This window comes from Neocloeon triangulifer, unplaced genomic scaffold (genome assembly GCF_031216515.1).
Source record: "Neocloeon triangulifer isolate White Clay Creek 2 clone unplaced genomic scaffold, ASM3121651v1 ptg000014l, whole genome shotgun sequence".
Taxonomy (NCBI): domain Eukaryota; kingdom Metazoa; phylum Arthropoda; class Insecta; order Ephemeroptera; family Baetidae; genus Neocloeon; species Neocloeon triangulifer.
The window spans coordinates 17,382,105-17,400,223 of NW_026775556.1; the positions used below are offsets into that span (position 1 = coordinate 17,382,105).

General features: G+C 34.8%; 1 protein-coding gene and 1 long non-coding RNA gene across 3 annotated transcripts; one reads left to right on the top strand and one right to left on the bottom strand.

Annotated features, from left to right (window-relative positions):
• Window positions 1–1,609: 1,609 nt before the first annotated feature.
• LOC132199920 (uncharacterized) lies at window positions 1,610–4,280 on the bottom strand. Of its 2 annotated transcripts, none has more exons than XM_059625025.1 (5): window positions 4,134–4,280; window positions 3,816–3,903; window positions 3,456–3,616; window positions 2,851–3,365; window positions 1,610–2,792 (listed from the first exon to the last, which is right to left on the bottom strand). In XM_059625025.1, the coding sequence occupies exons 2-5, from the start codon at window positions 3,824–3,826 to the stop codon at window positions 1,893–1,895; spliced, it is 1,587 nt and encodes a 528-aa protein (XP_059481008.1). In that variant the 5' UTR covers window positions 3,827–3,903; window positions 4,134–4,280; the 3' UTR covers window positions 1,610–1,892. The 2 variants fall into 2 exon arrangements, with proteins under 2 accessions (XP_059481008.1, XP_059481007.1); XM_059625024.1 differs by having other exon boundaries at window positions 1,611–2,792; window positions 3,456–3,619.
• Window positions 3,863–5,707, top strand: LOC132199921 (uncharacterized). The gene is made up of 3 exons (XR_009442144.1): window positions 3,863–3,961; window positions 5,274–5,408; window positions 5,498–5,707. It is a non-coding gene; the product is annotated as an uncharacterized LOC132199921 (long non-coding RNA).
• Window positions 5,708–18,119: the final 12,412 nt, after the last annotated feature.

Genomic DNA, 18,119 nt, shown 5'->3' on the forward strand with positions numbered 1-18,119 from the left:
GGGCGTAAAAAGCTGCTGCTGCGTCCAACAAAGGAAGCAGAAGTGCTAAACTCTGTTATTAGGGGTGTCCTTGCTCCCGAGCACAAGGAAAAAACGACAGGCTTATCTCAATTTCACAGAGAGCGGTGATATATTATTTTTTTCCGTCTCTCTCTCCTTGTCTTCTTCTTCTTCGCCTGTCCGGTCCCATCAGCAGTTCTCTGCTGGCCTTGAAATATATAGTCTTTGACACTTCGAGAGAAGTTTAATTTGGCTTATCAACTGGCCACGTGACTTGCTGACCACTTTGATGCCCCTTCAAGAGTAAACAAATTAAATATGCGTTTGTTTGGTGCCGAAAAATAAAATAATCTAGATAGACGACCCAATTCATACAAGAATGAAGCACTGACAAATGTCAAAGAGTTATAATTAGTTGAAAATCATCCTTTTACAAAAATGGTCTCAGCAGTTGCAAATCAGTGAGTATTTTTTTGGACGCACATACAATTTTAATCTCATCCTTATCGACTTTATATTTTTTCTGAATATTCATTTAGGAAGAAAGAATCATTATTTTTCCGCTCAGCTCTTTTGCTTGGAGTGGCAGTTTTGATAATGGTTTTGTGTCACCACGCTGGGAATTGGCGACACATAGAGTGGAGCAGCCAACGTGACCAACACCTACGGAAGCATCCTCATGAAGGACCTTGTACCATAAGCTAAAAAATAAAGCGCGAAAAATATTAATTTAAATTTAACAACTTAATATTTACATTTTTTCATTTTAAATTTCTATACTGCCCCTTCCCAAAAAATTCGTTTCAGATTTCATCATTTTATTTAAAAGTGCAATCAAGTGCAATCTAGTTAAAATATTTCCTTGGTTTATTTTAATATTTAATTTAATTTTTGCGTGGGTAATTTCATTTTAAGTTAAAATTAATTAATCAGATAAATTAGTGAAAGGAGAATATATAGAAATCTCTTTTCATAGTTCAAATAACATATTTATGAATTGGTGAAAAGAATATTCAAATATGTATAATCGCTTCTATTTGTCTTCTTTGATAATTGCCAGAACTTCATCTTCCTCAATATTTGACATTAAATACTGGCTTTATGATTCTTACTGTCTAGCTGGAAAATTTATTTTCATTTTAAATCAAATATATCAAACAGCGCTCTTCTCAAGCAGTATCTTCGAAGAACGAGCAAAATATGTCAGGCGAGCATGATTTGAGTTTGAGCAAAATTCTTCTCAGATATATGTGTGTAAAATGATTGAAAATTAAAGGCTTTTCTGAACACAAATCAATTGTTCCAGCTGGTCTATTCTAGGTTCTTTTGTTGCCTTTACGATCACATGCTACATTTGCTTTTTTAATGATGATTGGTGGCATGAAATGGAAGAAGAGTGGCACAAAAACTACGAAAACAGGCACCACTACAGACACCCTTCCGGCCCTGACAGACCCTGCACCATTCTCTGAATACAAATCGTATATTTAGGAAAGGTGTATTGTTAAAAATATTGATATAGTGATATGAAGAGCTTGATTTATTAATAAATAATGCAAAAGTTATATCAATTAATCACGTGATTAACTTAAAATGTAGCGCTATGGCTAATTTATATTTTTTAATCCAGCTCATAATTTATATTTTTTAATCCAGCTCATAATTTATAAAAGCTGATGTGTTATGCCGAAATTTTGAATGGAAAATATCACATGCTGGGTTTCCTTGAAATCAAATTTATTTGCAGAAAAATAATTTCATCAACAAAGAACACATAATTAATTTTAGATACGCATGCAATTATGGCCAGCCAGAGCGGAAATTTGATTCTTATGTTACGATACAACTTCCATTGATATTTACAATAAGGCCGGCAGTCATGAGTCAATGTGTTAGTCAGGCAACTCGATTGCTATTTTCAAACCATCAATTTGATCAATCATGTCAAACAGGAAAGATTTTTTGAATTGCTCTTCAAATTCATTTGAAAAACATTTGCTTTGAATCAATTGAAGTCTAGGAGCATGTACAGGAAGAAGGCAGATGAACTTCAGCAACTCGAAACAAGTGCTGGGCTCATGTTCACTGCATTCAAATTTAAATTTCTTCAAATTTTGCAAAATGCATCCTGCCACTAGCTGCTCAGTCAATAAAGTCAGTTTAGTGAGAGAAATATTTAAGGAATACGACTTGAATGTCTCTAAGTCTGGTGCAGCCAGTGCCAGGGTCAAAAAGTCAGATGGGAAATTCATGTCTTCATAAGCGTAAGTCCAGATTTTAAAGTGTTTCATATACCTCATATGGTTCGTATTCACTTGAGACTTGAAGAATGTGCTCTGGTTGTCAAAAAAATCTGCGGAAACATCAAATTTACGCAGATTCGGGCATTTCACGATGACCTTATAAGGGTCCAAGTATTGCGGTCCAAAGGCAATTATGGTCAGTTCATGTAGCTTGTTACCACAGTGGGTCAGCACAACAGGAACATCAGATGTATCAACTTCAATCAATTCCAAAACTGTCAGATTGGAAAGAACTCCAAATTCATGACTTTTTGATTTGAGAGGTCCGAGCACTGTAAGTGTTTCCAAAGAGGGGAAAAGTTCAAAGTCGATGTCACTCACAACGGCCATTTCTCTTAGAGAGAGCTGTTGGCTGTTGCCTCGGTAAGGGCGAATTCCGTTGATGTAGCATGCACCTACTGACATATAGCAGTACTGCAAGCATGGCAGGTGCTCCATGCACTCTACTTTGAATTGTCTCCAGTAATTTGTCTGCTCGTCGAGCACCGACTGTTGAAAAAAGTTAATCTTTATATTAGAGATAAATATATATTATGAACAAACTGACCCTATCTTGATTGTTCCATATGTTCCAATTGATATCAAGTTGCTTCAGGTTTTGGAGAAGGAACAAATTTTTCATCAACTGTGTGTCAACAAACTCAAAAGTGGTGGACAAGCTCACTAGATTTGGAAAATGCTGAGCAATTTGCTCCAAGTCATCAGAGTTGGAGACAAATCTTTTCAGTAAAATGTGCTTGAGATGTTGAAACTTCTCTAGGTGAGGCATCACATTGCTCATGTAGAAAGAGTCACCACCGCGTTTTTGTTTTTGCCACTTGTCTGAGATGGTCTCCAAGTTTGGACACCTCTCAGCAAGCATCTGCCACACCTTCTGGTCTAGCTCATGGTCCAACCAGTCGTATTGACCAAAGATGCTGAAGTCAAATTCCTTTGTCTTGTCATTCATGAGACAGCTTGCCAGTTTGTATATCCATTCGGTCATGGCAGGGGTCAGTCTGACTTGACAGGAGCCTTGCTGAGCAGCCATGCGTTTCAAGATTTCCTTTTTCAACACAAGTGCTGTAATCCAAATATTAAATTTCTTTTTATTCAAAATCTTTGTTATATTAGTTTTTTCAAATGAATGAGGAGAAATATAGATTAACTCACGGAGGTATTGATATGGCAAAAGATTTGTTTTTGCACAATCATCGCTGTCTGCTATTTTATTTACACACAGCTCTTTTAATGGTCTGACGAAGTTGCCCACATTGAATCTCTTCTCTCTAGCAATCTCCAGAAGTTTATTCAGCTCCTGATCTCTATCGTCACTGCTGAAATTAATTAACAACAATTTTTTCAGTTGTATGCATTCAGGCCATTCAGCTTATGAATGAATTGCTCTAATACATTAAGGATACCAATGAAGTAAAATTGAAAAGGAAAATATGAAACACTCTTTTTGAATTAATTTTCTATAAATTGCATTTTAATTTTTCATGATCGGAATATTTAATGTTATTTAGTTACCTTTCCGCCATTTTTGGGTTTAGTTGGGTCTTCGCATGAAGTAAGGTGATCGATTTCGTCTGAAGCTGCGCAAGAGTTGCTCAATCGCCTGAGAAAATTTAAACGATATCAACACCACCAACTCGTGAAAGGGCACTGGGAAAATGGTAAAATAACGTGAATGGCGCAATTATTTATAAAACGATTAAACGATTCAGAATTCAAGCGAAAAGAATCAAAATTTTCATTTTGGTGTTCTGCAATGCTAAGTTAGTTTAAGCAAATATTGGCTTTGAAACGATTGCAGGGGATAGAAAATTTAATAATTATGACACTTACCTAACGCCGAACGATATATTTCCACTACTAACAAGTTTAACAGCTTGTAAATTAGCAAAAGGATTAAGGAATCTTCTCGAAACCGCTCCCAACAATGGCAGGCAGAAGACAAAAAATAGCGACAGAAAACAATATGGCTGATGGCTGATTGCTCTCTGTGACTGTGAGTACTGTGACGTCAGCAAATCCGTTATGTTCAGTAAAAAAAGCGCGCGAGTAGGCGAGTTTGCTATACATATTATTCTCTTTACATCTGGTGCAGAACACAGAAACTTCACTGCAGAAACAATCATTTCACGACACAAAACATACTGTTCTTCTGCTCCTGCTATTCATAAACTGCACTGATATCAATCATATCAATTACTGCGATAATCAATTTGAATAAAGTAAAGCAATACACCGCAATACACTTTATTACGCATAGTACCCATACAAATTAATTATCTGCTCAAAATTATTTTTCACATGCATACTTTTTAACGAGATAAAAAAAAATCTGTTGCACAACATTTTAAAATGTGGATATAATATAATTACGCAATAACTGAGGTTTTTGCTATTGACCAATAAATAATTTGTAATTTATATTGAAATGATAGCTTTATTAAAATTCAACGAAAATTAGGGAGGAAACGCCTCTGGGAAATAATTTTCTAATCATCAGAAGAAAATATCAGGGTCTTTACAAATTAAATATGCAAACTTCGTTTTGCATGAATAAAATGAGAGGACTTCTGACCCTAAAGGCGACCTGTGGTCTGGTGGTTCTTTAAAATACCTACCTGGAAAAAAATTCAATTTTTAATACAATCATGCGACAAAAAGGAATAAAGAATAAGTTCAATAATTGCTATAAGCAATGAATAAATTCACTAAATAAAATCAAACTCTCCAAATTAAGTTTTTAGCAGTAAAAATGGAAGTTTCAAATTTTAATATAATTCTCCTTGGTAAGACAATTCCTGAAATCTTTTTCAAGACCTTGGACCACTCTCAAAATTCTCATGTTATTGCCGTTATTGGTATATAATGTTTTTATATTGATACAACGAGATAAATGAAGCTATTGACAGGATATTTGATGAGAGAGGGCGAAAGTCTTTTGATCTCAATAAGTGAGTTTATCAATTTTTCCAGAAGGCCCCTTTACGACGCAGAGCCAGCAAGGGACTATCTGCGTGTTGCTTCTCTTTTGGTAAAAAAAGGTGCAAGAATTAAAATAAGGATGAGCACAGTGGCGCAGAATGAGAGCAGCAGGCTTTTTGATATTTTGTAAGTTTTCGATTCATAATTTTCACCCATAAACTGCACATAAAAGTTGTATACATCTCAGTTTCAAAGTCTTTTTTTTCTCTTAACAGTTGGACGATAGCCGGCTCGGCGGTGCTCGTCATTTGCACGATTGTCATTTTTAACAGCCTGGAAAAATTGGTGCACGAGATGAGGCACATGAACTATCAGCACGATCATTTCATCGAGTATAACCATTTGCAAAGGCAGCATAGATATCCGCAAAATTTCTAGTTAAGGCTAAAATAAAATGTTATTAAAATAAATTTGAAATATTTTGTTCAAGCAAAAACTGTCGGAATCTTATTTACGATGACTCTCTCACAATCAGATCTCCACAAAGAGAAATTGCTGCCCTGCTGTCTGCATACGCTAACGTGATTCACCTGTTGACGCGGCGCTAAAAATCGCTGAGGGCATAAGCAGGGTGACTCACCGCTCCCTTTTTTTCAGACTGCGGCAGGTCTCTCTTTCTCATTTCTTTTGTGCTCAATATATAAACAAATTACAGAAGCATTAGTTAAACTTAATTTTATAATAAGAGATAGTGTGAATTAGTTATAAATTTAATTTTTGAAAATTTCAACAAATTAATTATATGTTTAAATAATTGTGATGCTTTTTATTGTATCAATTTCAATATATTTATAAAAAAAAACAGCTTATGGTTATGCTGGAGATTGGAAAAATTTATTAATATTATGAAATTGATTTTAACTAAAAAAAATTAGGTTAAAATATTTAACAAATTATAAAACAAAACAAGTTTTAAGTTTTAATTTGGTGTAAACGCCCTAGCTGAAATTATATGCTACATGCATACATTTTAAATTTTCAAATTTTTTTAAGAGAAGTCAAACCGCAGCGCTATCAAAAAGTAATGACCGTTGAGTGGCGGGACAAACATGCGGAATTAATATTTGAGCTAATTGTCGAGCGCGGATGGGTATGTATATATTTCATGGTCACGCGCGGGCGACCGCGAAAATTGTCGGTCAGGAGCGCGCACCTGCATCACTCATTGTCAGAATTAAGAGAAAAGGTGCGCGCACAATGCAGATTACTTTTCAGCAGAAAATCGCTCTAAATGATTCTGTGAAACGAAGTGTGCGTCGGATTAATTATTGTGAAAACAATCGAGGAAAATCCTTTCAGCGCCGATTGTTAACGAGATGATGCGTCCTTCATAAATTTTTAACACCGCAATTTGCATTTATTTAATTTTGGCATTGTTTGGAATTATTTAAGGATGCCGATTACGCGAAAAGGAAATGCCGGGCACTCCAGAGAGCGACAAACGCTCACGCTCTATGGCTGCAGTACGATATAAAAGTTTAATAACATGGCTCGCGCGCTTCATGACAAGGATAATGCACTGCATATTCCTCCAGCACAAAACGATGAATCACCTGCAAATGCTTAGATAATGTTAATGTTAAAATAAATGGGGCCAAATAATTGTCACTTTAAGGTAAATTCATTTCAAAATATGGTCATTTTAGTCGCATTACAATAAGAAATGCGGAAATCTCATTGCATCAGCAGAAAATAATTACACAGCAACGGCAGAAAAAGTATCTGGAAGAAACGCCAGTAAAAAATGAATTGAAATTGTTTGCTTCAAATAATTTGAGGATCTTTATAGAGATATATAGTTTTTTGAGTATTTCTAAGGCAGAATTTAATTAATTGTGCATTATCCCTAGAGGCCTAATAATGAGACTTATATCCCCCTATAAATTTAATTTCTGTTACAAAGGTGAATATACTGTTTGACCAACAATGACGTTTGGCATGCGATGCACCTCTCTTTCCCTGAACTGCTTTTGTGCGCAATTTTTTCCCGATAGACGCCAGCATGAGTGCACCTGTGCAAACGACGAAGCACACCATTGCGATTTCGCAGCAAATTCGGTACTAGTTACAAGACTGAACAAGACGCAAAAGGTATAATAATGAATTTTTCTATTTAATTAAGCATTAATTTTCAATTAATGTTTGATAAAGAAAAGGCAAAAAGTCTTTTACCTACTAAACATATTAATTTAAATTAGTGATGTTTTTTTTAATTTATATACATTAAACAAACATACTTAACTATGTATATTTTATATTTTTAATTTTTATAAATTATTTTTTAATATTAAATTTATAAAATTTAAACTAGTTTTTCTGTTAAATTAATTTTTGTTTAATTTGTATGGCAAATATTTAATAGTAAAAATAAAAAATATTAAATAATAATGTTGCAAACCTAAAAATGACTTCTATACTAATAGTAATTATGCATATCTTGGTTGGCCATTTCTGTGACTTATAATTCAATTACAAATGCCTTATTTGACAAAGTTCAGTAGGATATTTTGATAAAGATGAAAACATCCTTGAAAAGAATTTTAAGCTAAAACGGAGTGAAAAATACAAAAATTCCAAAGGCAACGCCGAAACATGTGGCATTCTTCTTTGAAGTGCCGCCTCGTCGATCTTGCGGAGCTTTTCTTGCTGCCACCCACTCCGATCAACCTTTCCTTCCGCGACTGCTTTGATATTTTCCGCGACGTTTTTCAAAGAGCAGAAAAAGGGCCTGTTGATGCTGCTTGCGATGGAAAAACGGGCAAAATGCCACTGATCAGCAAGGCAGACATGTAGGTACTTTAGAAAGCTTTTGAAATGTTGTGATGCCGCGGCCCGCGAGCGACAATGCACCCTGATATGTGAAAATATGACATTTCCGCGCGTGCAAGTGCCAACATGTTTCAGCCGCAGAAGGAAGGATTATTATTCCCCCTTGTTGTAAAATTTAATGCACTGCAAAATAGGTGCGTATATGGAGGCGGAAAAAGAAAAATGATTCAACAAAAGGCTTTCAATTTCGTCAGATTTTCTCGAAATAAAATAAATAAGCCGCAAGGTTTTAGAGGGGGAGCCGCGACTCGTATACAAAACCAAAAACCAACACATTTCCTTTAATTTGTTTATTCAAATGTGGTAATTTGACTGACACTTGATTTAAGACTTTACCTCTCATAATTCAAATGAAATTTTCACGCCCCAAATATGAGAGGGATTAAACTTTTTTTAGTATTTGAGGCCCCAAGAGAGCATAATTTGATTACCCCCGACCCGACAACAGCACCTCAGACGCGTCAAAATTGACCCCGGGGCTCAAAGCACGTCATAAATAATAACAACGCGCGCTTGAGAAAACCAAAGTTCTTTGTTTGGAGAAGCGTAATCCCTCTGACAGAATTATATTTTCTTTGTATTTAATCCCCGACTATTTATAAAACTCTCAAAATCGACTCCAATTTATCCGAAAGACGGCCACTTTTTCTCCAGTGTTATTTTTTTCTGTTGGCACAGCTGCGGAGAATAATTACACCCAAAGTATAAATTGTACCCCGGAGGCGGCCAATGTGTGTCACACTACGGGGGTGGTTATTTATGGCCGTGAAAAAAGGCTCTGGCTGCCCGCTTTGGAGATGTTTGACAAAAGAAGATGTGTGGTTGCTTTCCAAGGGGGTGTCAACAAGGCTGAAAAGAAGAATTGCCAAAGAAAAGCAGCAGGCAATAAGAGAAGAAGTGCAAGTAAAAACTTATCTTGTTGTGTCTTTCGCTGGAATTCAAGAGCAGCAAGAATAAGGGCAAGGAAATAATAACTGTTTCATTAAGGTCATTGTTCATTTTCTTTTGACCATTATAATCATTGAATAATAATCTACGACAGTATACGCAATAATAATTTTGGCGATGAATTAAATTCTGACAGAAAAATATTATTGGAATTTTTATCTCTGAAACAATCAGTTATTTCATTTAATTGTTTTAAAACTTTGAAGAAAATGCAGAGAGCTTTTAATTTTTGGCTAAGAATGAAAAAAAAACTCGTCTGGTTTTATAAAGATTTTTATTTATTTTTACTAAAACCTCCCAGCTCTTTTTTATTTTCGCTCTTCTGTTTCCGTTTTTTGGTATATTTTGGAATCTTTTGACATTTTCCGCCTCTGATTTGACACTTTAGAGTAAGAAAAGGCGGTACCGATTGAAGACGTACTTTACAAGTTTTTCAGTCCGACTCCCTAGGGCTGACCATTATGAGGGATGATTTTCCCCGCAACGAGGCCACCACCAGCAACCCTCTGAAGGTGGCCCACCCACATCAAAACCTTTTGTTTATTTTAGAAATCGCCAAGCTTCTCTCAATTCCAATAGGATTGAGCGTGGAGAATTTTCTCACACAAACTTTTACCGTCGCTTTTGCTCACGTCTGACGCGCTGAAAAGTAATTTACAATCGCGCTCGTTTTCAGAGAAAAGTGCTATACAGCGGGTCTGTCTGCTCTTTTTTTGACCGATTTGACACGCTCGCCCCAAAAGTAAAAATAGAGGTGAAATATTGGGCAACAACAAAGGAGGGAAACCAGCACTAGTCATCTTTTTGGCACATTTTACAACCCAAAGGAAAAGAGAAAAAAACGCTGCTGTCGCTCTCGTCACTCCTATTGATACCCTTTTGTTGTTGCTCAACATCTTTTTTCTTTCTCTACAAATATACCAAGGGAGAATAAATTTGTGTCAAAGACCCTGAGCTTATAGTTCTGGCGCGATATTGGATTCGGGAAGAAGTGCGTGTGTGTATAGAGATAAGATCTCTCGCTGCTTGTTAAAAAGCAAAATAAAAAATACTATGAGGGGCACCCAAACCTGAACGGCTCACTGCCGCTGTCAAAAGACGAGCAGGGAGAACCCTTGTAACGTGAAATTATGAGATAATTGTCGTGTATGGATGGCTCTTTTCACTAATGTTGGCGCCGTCTGGAATAAAATGTAGACCTCTGGCTACTTTTGAGAATTTGCGGCCACTGGACATTATGTTGAAATCTTATACTAGAGAAGATAATATTTTGTGACCATAATAAATGAATTGTTTAATAAAACTTTTTTTATGTTATAAAAATAATTCACAAAATTAATTTAAGAAAGTCCTTTCCGGTTAGGGTTGAGAGTTTTATAAATAAAATATTTTGATGGACTTAAATTTGAGTATTTTTTAGTTAAACCTACAGAATATTTAACGCTGCCATATTGGGACCTATATAATAAAATCTTTAAATTCCTCAATTTTACAAATTTCTAGCTTGTTTAGTCCTTGATATTCAAACCTGCCGATATAAGGCGAAGTGCTGAAAAAATCATCCGATAACCGAAAATTTTCAATTAAGTCCTCGAAATGACAAACATGTGAATTGGAGTCAACCGTTTTAAAATTAAAATATCTTGATATACCTCAATTTAAGTATTGAAAATAGAGGCCTTTTGATTTTCAACCAGCTTTTCAACTCCTCAACCTAAAATAAAATAAATATTAACTTGTCTGTTATAGAGATTTGTTCAACAAACAAGAACAAACTGAAGAAAAGGAGCAAAAATTATTTTATTTAACCACGCAGAAAAAAATTACAACTTTTGAGATATCCCTTGGGGCAGCTCTTTATCCATCTTGTTTGCATTCGGTCGGGCCAATATACAATAATATGGGAGATAAGCAGCCCCCGAGAGAGAAGCGCCGGCCGAGAGGGTAATTACTCGTGAGCTGTGAAATGGGTTAGAGGTCGTCACATGCCCCGGTATACCATTTCTATAAGCATTGTGCGCGAGAAATGATCTCGAAAGAGATCCCGCGACGTCTCTTCCTGCCATTCGAATATCAAAGGGGGGTTGACTGACACAACAAATAATAATGGACGTGTATCGGGGGTAGTTACCATGAAAATGCAGACGGACGCGGCCGCAAAAAAAGAAGGTGCAGCGCATCAAGTGTATAAATTTATATATTTCTACCTGATACGGCGCGTCTAGTCTGTCCTGTTTATTGATGCGCTCAAAACACTTTTGTGCATAAGAAAAGGATCCCCGTCCCCTCCTCGCGCACATTATGTATTTTTGGCTTCCCTTTTACAATAGTAATAATAATATCTTGGCATTATAAATCGCTGCTTAAATAGGTGCTACGGGGATTGCACCCCCCTTTCCTTTCTCTTCTTCGCTCTCGTTTCTCGTCTCTCCGGCCAAATGTAAATATTGTATGGTAAAAAATAAGTGCGTCTTCAGGTGTCAGGTCGTTTTGGATTCGGTGCGGAAAATACACACTGAACATGCTGGCGGGGATTAGTGGCGTCTTTTTGTTACTCTCAGCAACGAACAGGCTATTTATTCGCCTCTTTCAAGCCATTGGTTGCTCATGATATTACACATTCGTTATTGAGCTCATTTATATGGGGGAGGAGGACCCGAGAGAAGTTGTAAAAGTGTCGCTCCGACTGAAAGGCGTGTAATTTACATTTTATATGCGTCTATAGACTGGTGTAGAGTTATAGATTCTGTTTTTTTTTTTACTGAAACGGATTCGATTTCGTTACAGGGCTTAAAAAAGAAAAGAAATAGTAGAAATAATATTATACGTTAAATAATTTGATTTTTTGAATTATTCGTTATCATTAAGGTACAAGTGATTGATTAAAAGGCCTAATAGTTTCTTTAAATTATTATAAATATATAATTGGAAATTGTTGTTAGAAGAACAAAGTACAATTAAATTTTGCCATGAATTGCATTAAATAATTTTAGTGTTTAATTTGGGCATGTTTATAAAGATTATATTCAAGTACTTTTTTTTGCTTCAAACTTCATTTTTCACGAACTTGATATTTATGATGAATCCCTTTCAATCGCTCCATAACAACAATTGAATGCTGACAAATTTTTTGTGTAAGATCCCTTTTTTATATTATGGTTTTCTCTCGCATTTTTGCAATAACAGACTGTCGCTGATCTTCTTTATTCGCAGAGTAATCTCTGTTTCCGAAAGAAACACAAACGATCAAAATCCCCGTCGCTTTCAACGTCACTCATCCTTATCCTGCGGAAACATTGTTTGTCCTCTGCGGACTCACTTTTCTTTTCTGCTCAAATCGCAATCGGCTCTAGTGGCAAAATATTATTATTATATATTTTCCTCAACACAACTTTCTCGATATCAGTAGTGGCCACAGAGAGCGAAAAAAAACGAGAGGCTCTTGTTATAAATTGTCTCTACGGGGTCTTTGTATCTGGCTAATACTTTATTGCATTGTTTACTCAGCGGATATGACCGGAGTATCGAAGGGGCCGGAAAATGCGTCCGTCGGAATAAAAATAAACACACACGCAGGGCAATCATCATTGCAGCGGCGCGCGCGGAAGCGTTTACAAGTCAACTTTTGAAAAGAGAGAAAAATCGCGTGCAATTACGCGAGGTAATGTCCATCAGTCACATCAACGGCCGGAGATAGATATTAGCGGATAAGGGCGCAGACGGCGAGTGAGACTGATGACGGCCAATTTTTCTCGGCCAAACGAGCCGAAATGAAAGTGTCAAGAGGGCAGCGTCGGCGCGGGCGGATCAACAGATAGCGTTCGGAAATGAACCGTCTCAGGACCAACTTCAAAATCAGCCTTACCATTTTACAGAAATAAATATGCCGTGTTTATTATTTAATATAAAATGTTTCTATAACGTTAAATTAATATAATATAAAATTTTGGCTAACAAGTTTATTTTTATGCTATATTAATCAAAATTAATATAAATAAATATTTTTAATATGATATTTATAAATATTATGATTTTTTAATTGTTAGCTACATTTTTTGCAATTTGTAATAAATTTCTGTTGAATATAAAATCTTCAAATTAACTTTAGATAACTATTTAAACTATATATTAATTGGCTACTTAAAAGTAATGCAATAATAATAAACAATTTTTGCAAACCAGAAAACTCTTTGGAGATGTAGAAGGATTGGAATATTAATTTATAATATTGCGTTTAATGTTTAAATGAAAAACGAAATCAATCCAAAATCATAATAAGACGAGGAGATTATCTCAAGAAAATACTAATAAAAATAACCAATTAAAACCAAGGAAGCCAATCCGAAATTTAAAGACGCACAAAATATATTTTAATTGGTGACCTTATAATATTATGTGGTTATAATCCTGAACGAAAAGTGCCTTAGCTATAGACGGTCTCGGTGACTGCAAAGGAAAAATTTGACAAATAGCGGTGACAGTGCTTGCAATTCTCCTCCTCTCCAGAGAGTATAAATAAATAAATAAACGAAGGGGAGCGGCGGGCAGATTAGCGGCTCCTTTGACAATCGGTTGCCAGCAAAAACCGCGACGCCGCCGCGCATCAGAAATTGATGATCGTTCTTTCTTTTTTATCGACGACCCGATCGTTTTTATTAATGGATTGTAATGCGATTATACAAACTTAATTGCAAAAAATCCCATACCTATATAAGAAAGAAAGTGCCGCACCCTTTCTTATGTTGAAACCACGCCGCCTTTGTTATGCGCACTTCACCCCTCGCGCGAATATAGACGGAGATAATTATGCACCCCTAGATTCGGCGAGAGCGCCGGTTTGATTGACAAAACCAATTAGGAAGACAACGGAACGGTCTGTTAAGTGAACAGAGCTTATCTCCCACAGAGTTTCTTTTGCTATGACTGAGATTCACTCACATGGGATTTGGCCTCGTGAGAGCAAGAGAGGAAGATGCTACGCTGATGATCAAAAGGTGATTGCTTGGGGTTTGACAATTTGTTAAAGGAAGGGGATGAAAATGATTTGGATAGCACAGTGAATAAGAAATGTGATACTTTTCATTGTTGAATAATTTTTTTAAATTTCCTTAATCAATTTTCTAATTAAATAAATGAGCATTATTTAAAAAAAAAAAAACAGTTGAATTGGAATTTTAAGGAATTGAACAAATTATTGTCAAAATATATCAAGAGTTAATATTTTTTATGATAAAGACCAGAGATCATTATTTGATCATAGTAAAAATTAATTTAATTCATACACCTATTGAAAGCCACGATATTTTGGCGGTGCCTGTGGTTTTCGTTAATAAGAAGTGATCCATTTACAAATTTTTGTTATTTGATCGCTTATATCATGGCGGCTGGTGAAAAAAAGACAATACCCCTTTTGTGCCATTTTTTTTTTTTTTGAAATTAAGGAAATTTAGGTTTAAAGAGCGAATTGAAAATTTTATTCACATTCAAAAATTAGGGAAATAATTGAAAAATCTGTGTTCATTTCATTGAATTCAATTTTAAATGCAATTAGTTTCTCTGAAAACCGCTAAGTTTTTTGCTAAAAACTATTTTTTTTCTCTCAAATAAATTATTGCTTTTCACCAATTGTATTTTAACAATGTAATGTAATAATTTGATCAAATAAACTAAAATCAATTATAATAATAATATAATTTCAATTAAAATACATAAAAAAACTCAAATCAAATCTACTAAAAAAAATAATTTCATTCGCCTTTGTCTATATTATCCTCTTGATCTTTGTAAATTATTAAAAATATCTTTACTTCATGACGTTTAAATTTGTAATTATTTTCAAATTTTCAAATGTGAAGCTTATGCTTACATCAACGCAAATCAGAGGAATTTCTACGATTATTTTCGCTCTCTCAAATATATATATATATATATATATATATATATATATATATATATATATATATATATATATATATATATATATATATATATATATATATATATATATATATATATATATATATATATATATATTTATATATATATATATATATTTATTTTTATTTGGTTTCATAAATAAAAAAATCCAGTAGAAAAAGCTGCGCAGGTATACTATCTTAATTTTTTATCTCGCTCGCTGTAAGACAAAAAATATAATAATCTCCATGTCTAAACGAAGAACATGGTTTTATTGCGGCGTCGTCAAATTAATTTCGACTTAATCCCCCCTCAAAAAGCCAAGTTGACAATTACTCTGTATGCAAAAAGTCGCACCCCTTGCGGGCCTGAAGTGTACACGCAAGTGTGTATTTCTCATGCCGACGCTAAACCAACACAAAGCGCAATCAAAGGGCATTTCTTTTTTTTTATAATACTCCTTCGGTCCCCTGCTTTATTATGAGAATGAGCGAGAGAAGAGTTTGTGTTGTCGCCGGTAATCACTTGAGTTTTGACACATCGACAAAAAAAAAAAAGAATAAATACCTGCTCGCCGCGCTTTTTACACTTCATCAATCACCTCTGCACGTTATGAATACCAACAAGCGGGATTTGCATTTTAAATTCAATTATTATTATTATGTATTCACGATTGATATTTATCCGGCCGCTTTTATTAATATTGCTAAACTTGGCATTATGCAAAATGAAGCAGCTCTTTGTGGGGAAGATTGATAAATATTCCCTCATCTCCTCTTCACTTTCTTTATTATATAATATTCTAATGCATGCAAAGTCGGTCGGCCTGACGAATGTCTATAAAAACGCATGGTGCGAAAGCGCAGGGAAAAATTGCAACGCACACACATTTATTTAATGGGCGTCAATTTATCTCTGAGCGGCGAAATGATGAATTAAGTCAACAGCTCATAAATTTGAATGCGTTTATATTCGCCGCAGTTACTCGCTTGTCGGGTGTATGATCAATATACCGATCACAATGTGACGGTTTTAAATATTGCACCAAAATTAAAATAATATGCTGATTGATGTGTGGGAAATTCGAGAAATTGATTGACACAATAACCCACCGATCTTCTATAGACGGTTTATTCGGTTGATAAAATCTCTCAACCCGAAAACCCAAAGCTTCTTAATCCTTTTTAATAATAATTGCAATAAAAACTTTATCAAATTATACTCATAATTTTGAAAAAAAAAAAAACTAAAATTATTCTAAATATTTTGCAAATTGAAAAAAGTAATATCATCTTAAGTTTCTTATAAATTTATTTGGAATTTATTTCAGTTAACAATTTATTAACTCGTCTATTCTGAATTTAGTTCAAAATGTTTTACAAAAAATGAATTCTCTAAAAATAATATTTCACGTACGCTTAAAAAAAATGACAGCATATTATTTCCCAAACACGCATGGAACGAAACAACGCATTTTCGCATCTTATCTCCCTAGAGAGATGAGCCCGCGCTAGTTGGGGGACAAACCGCGAGAAAATATCGCGCACAATACGCGTCGTTTTTGGTCTGAAGAGTGAAAGGATGGATGGAAGAAGAGAGCGGCTGTCAAAATTCAAAACAGTCCCGCGCCGAATGACAAATGACGCGGCAGTAAATTGGCAATTTCCAGTCGGGCGACCCTTTGGGATTTCTGCACTCCACAATTGTAATTGCGTTTTAATTAATTATCCTCCGTGCTGCGGAGCAAAATCTGATTTTGAAATCGGAAAAGCAACTCGTGCGCTCGCATTAATGCTTGTTGCATTAGCGCTGAGAGCGTCTTTGACAATCAATCCATCTCGGCTTGTCTTTCATGCATTCAAGAGAAGAAAGGGTGGTGTGACAGGAAATGTTTTAAAAGGGGTTGAGGAGGAAATTTTTAAAACTAAACACACAAGCTGAAAATTAAAAAATGCTCTAAATCTGCATTCAAATAAATAGCAATAAATTAATAACAACAATAGATTGGTAATCATTAAAGTGATTATTTGAACACAAAAATTAATTGGTATATGTTGAGTTTTGCGTCTCACGTGAATTAATTGTATTATATTTTTAACTTCCAGTCAAAAGATTTTTTTTTATAAAATTCCAGTTCAAAGGAGAACATTTCTGCAAACACAGAGAAAAGAATGAATTAAATTGTTAACAAAAATGGATTTTTTAGAATCCTGTTTCAAAATTTGAACTTTTTATTAAGAGACATCAATTGTTTTATTGCGTTTTTTTTTAGAAACAAGACACTATCTGCGTTTGTTTCCTGATCGCTGTAGGAATTAGTAGTGCATTAAGAGGCACTTCTGGTTGTGTGCAAAAAATAAATCACCTCGTGTTGTCAGAGAGCTCTGGCTCCGGCGTTATTAGGAGAGAAAAAGCGTCGGAGAAAAATATTTCCTGGTCGCATTCGAATGCACTCGCACAGCAATTAATTCACTTTGGCGCAATAAATCAGCGACGCCGAGAGAAACACGTACGCGAGGCAACAACAAAGGGGAATAACGAAAGATAAGCTGCCAAAGGGGGTAAAAAGCACTTGTATTTTTTCGTCCGAGTGGAAGCGAATTTGACATATTTATGAAAAAATAATCTGCCTTTTGAGTAACATTGGAAAACTCTTTCTATGCGAAGAGAGTGCAGGGGAAGGGACAAGAAGAGAAACGTAGCCGGAAGCGAGGGAAGAATTTGTCATACACGCTCTCTGTGTGCAGGAATTAGAGAGATGAATGTAGATAAATTTTTATACCAAGTGGTTCTGCTTCAGCAAAGTAGTGTAGAACAGGGAAATCCGGAAAAGTGTCTGCTCCAAAATTTAGGAGAGCGTGCAGCTTAAAAGTGAATAAATCAAATAATAAAAACGCAATAACATTTAATATGAATTATTGTTGCTTAAAGTTTATAATTATAAATTATTGTTATTTATTTTATATTTTCTCTGAACCAAAGGAAATTAATTGGTTTTTAAAATATCTAAAAAAAGAATTTTAGGATTTCAATCTTAGTCATATATAAAATAATAATATACAATATTGTATAATAAACAATAAAACTGCGAAGAACCAAACAAATGTTAATAAAATTCAATTTCAATTTTTTTTAGAGAAATAA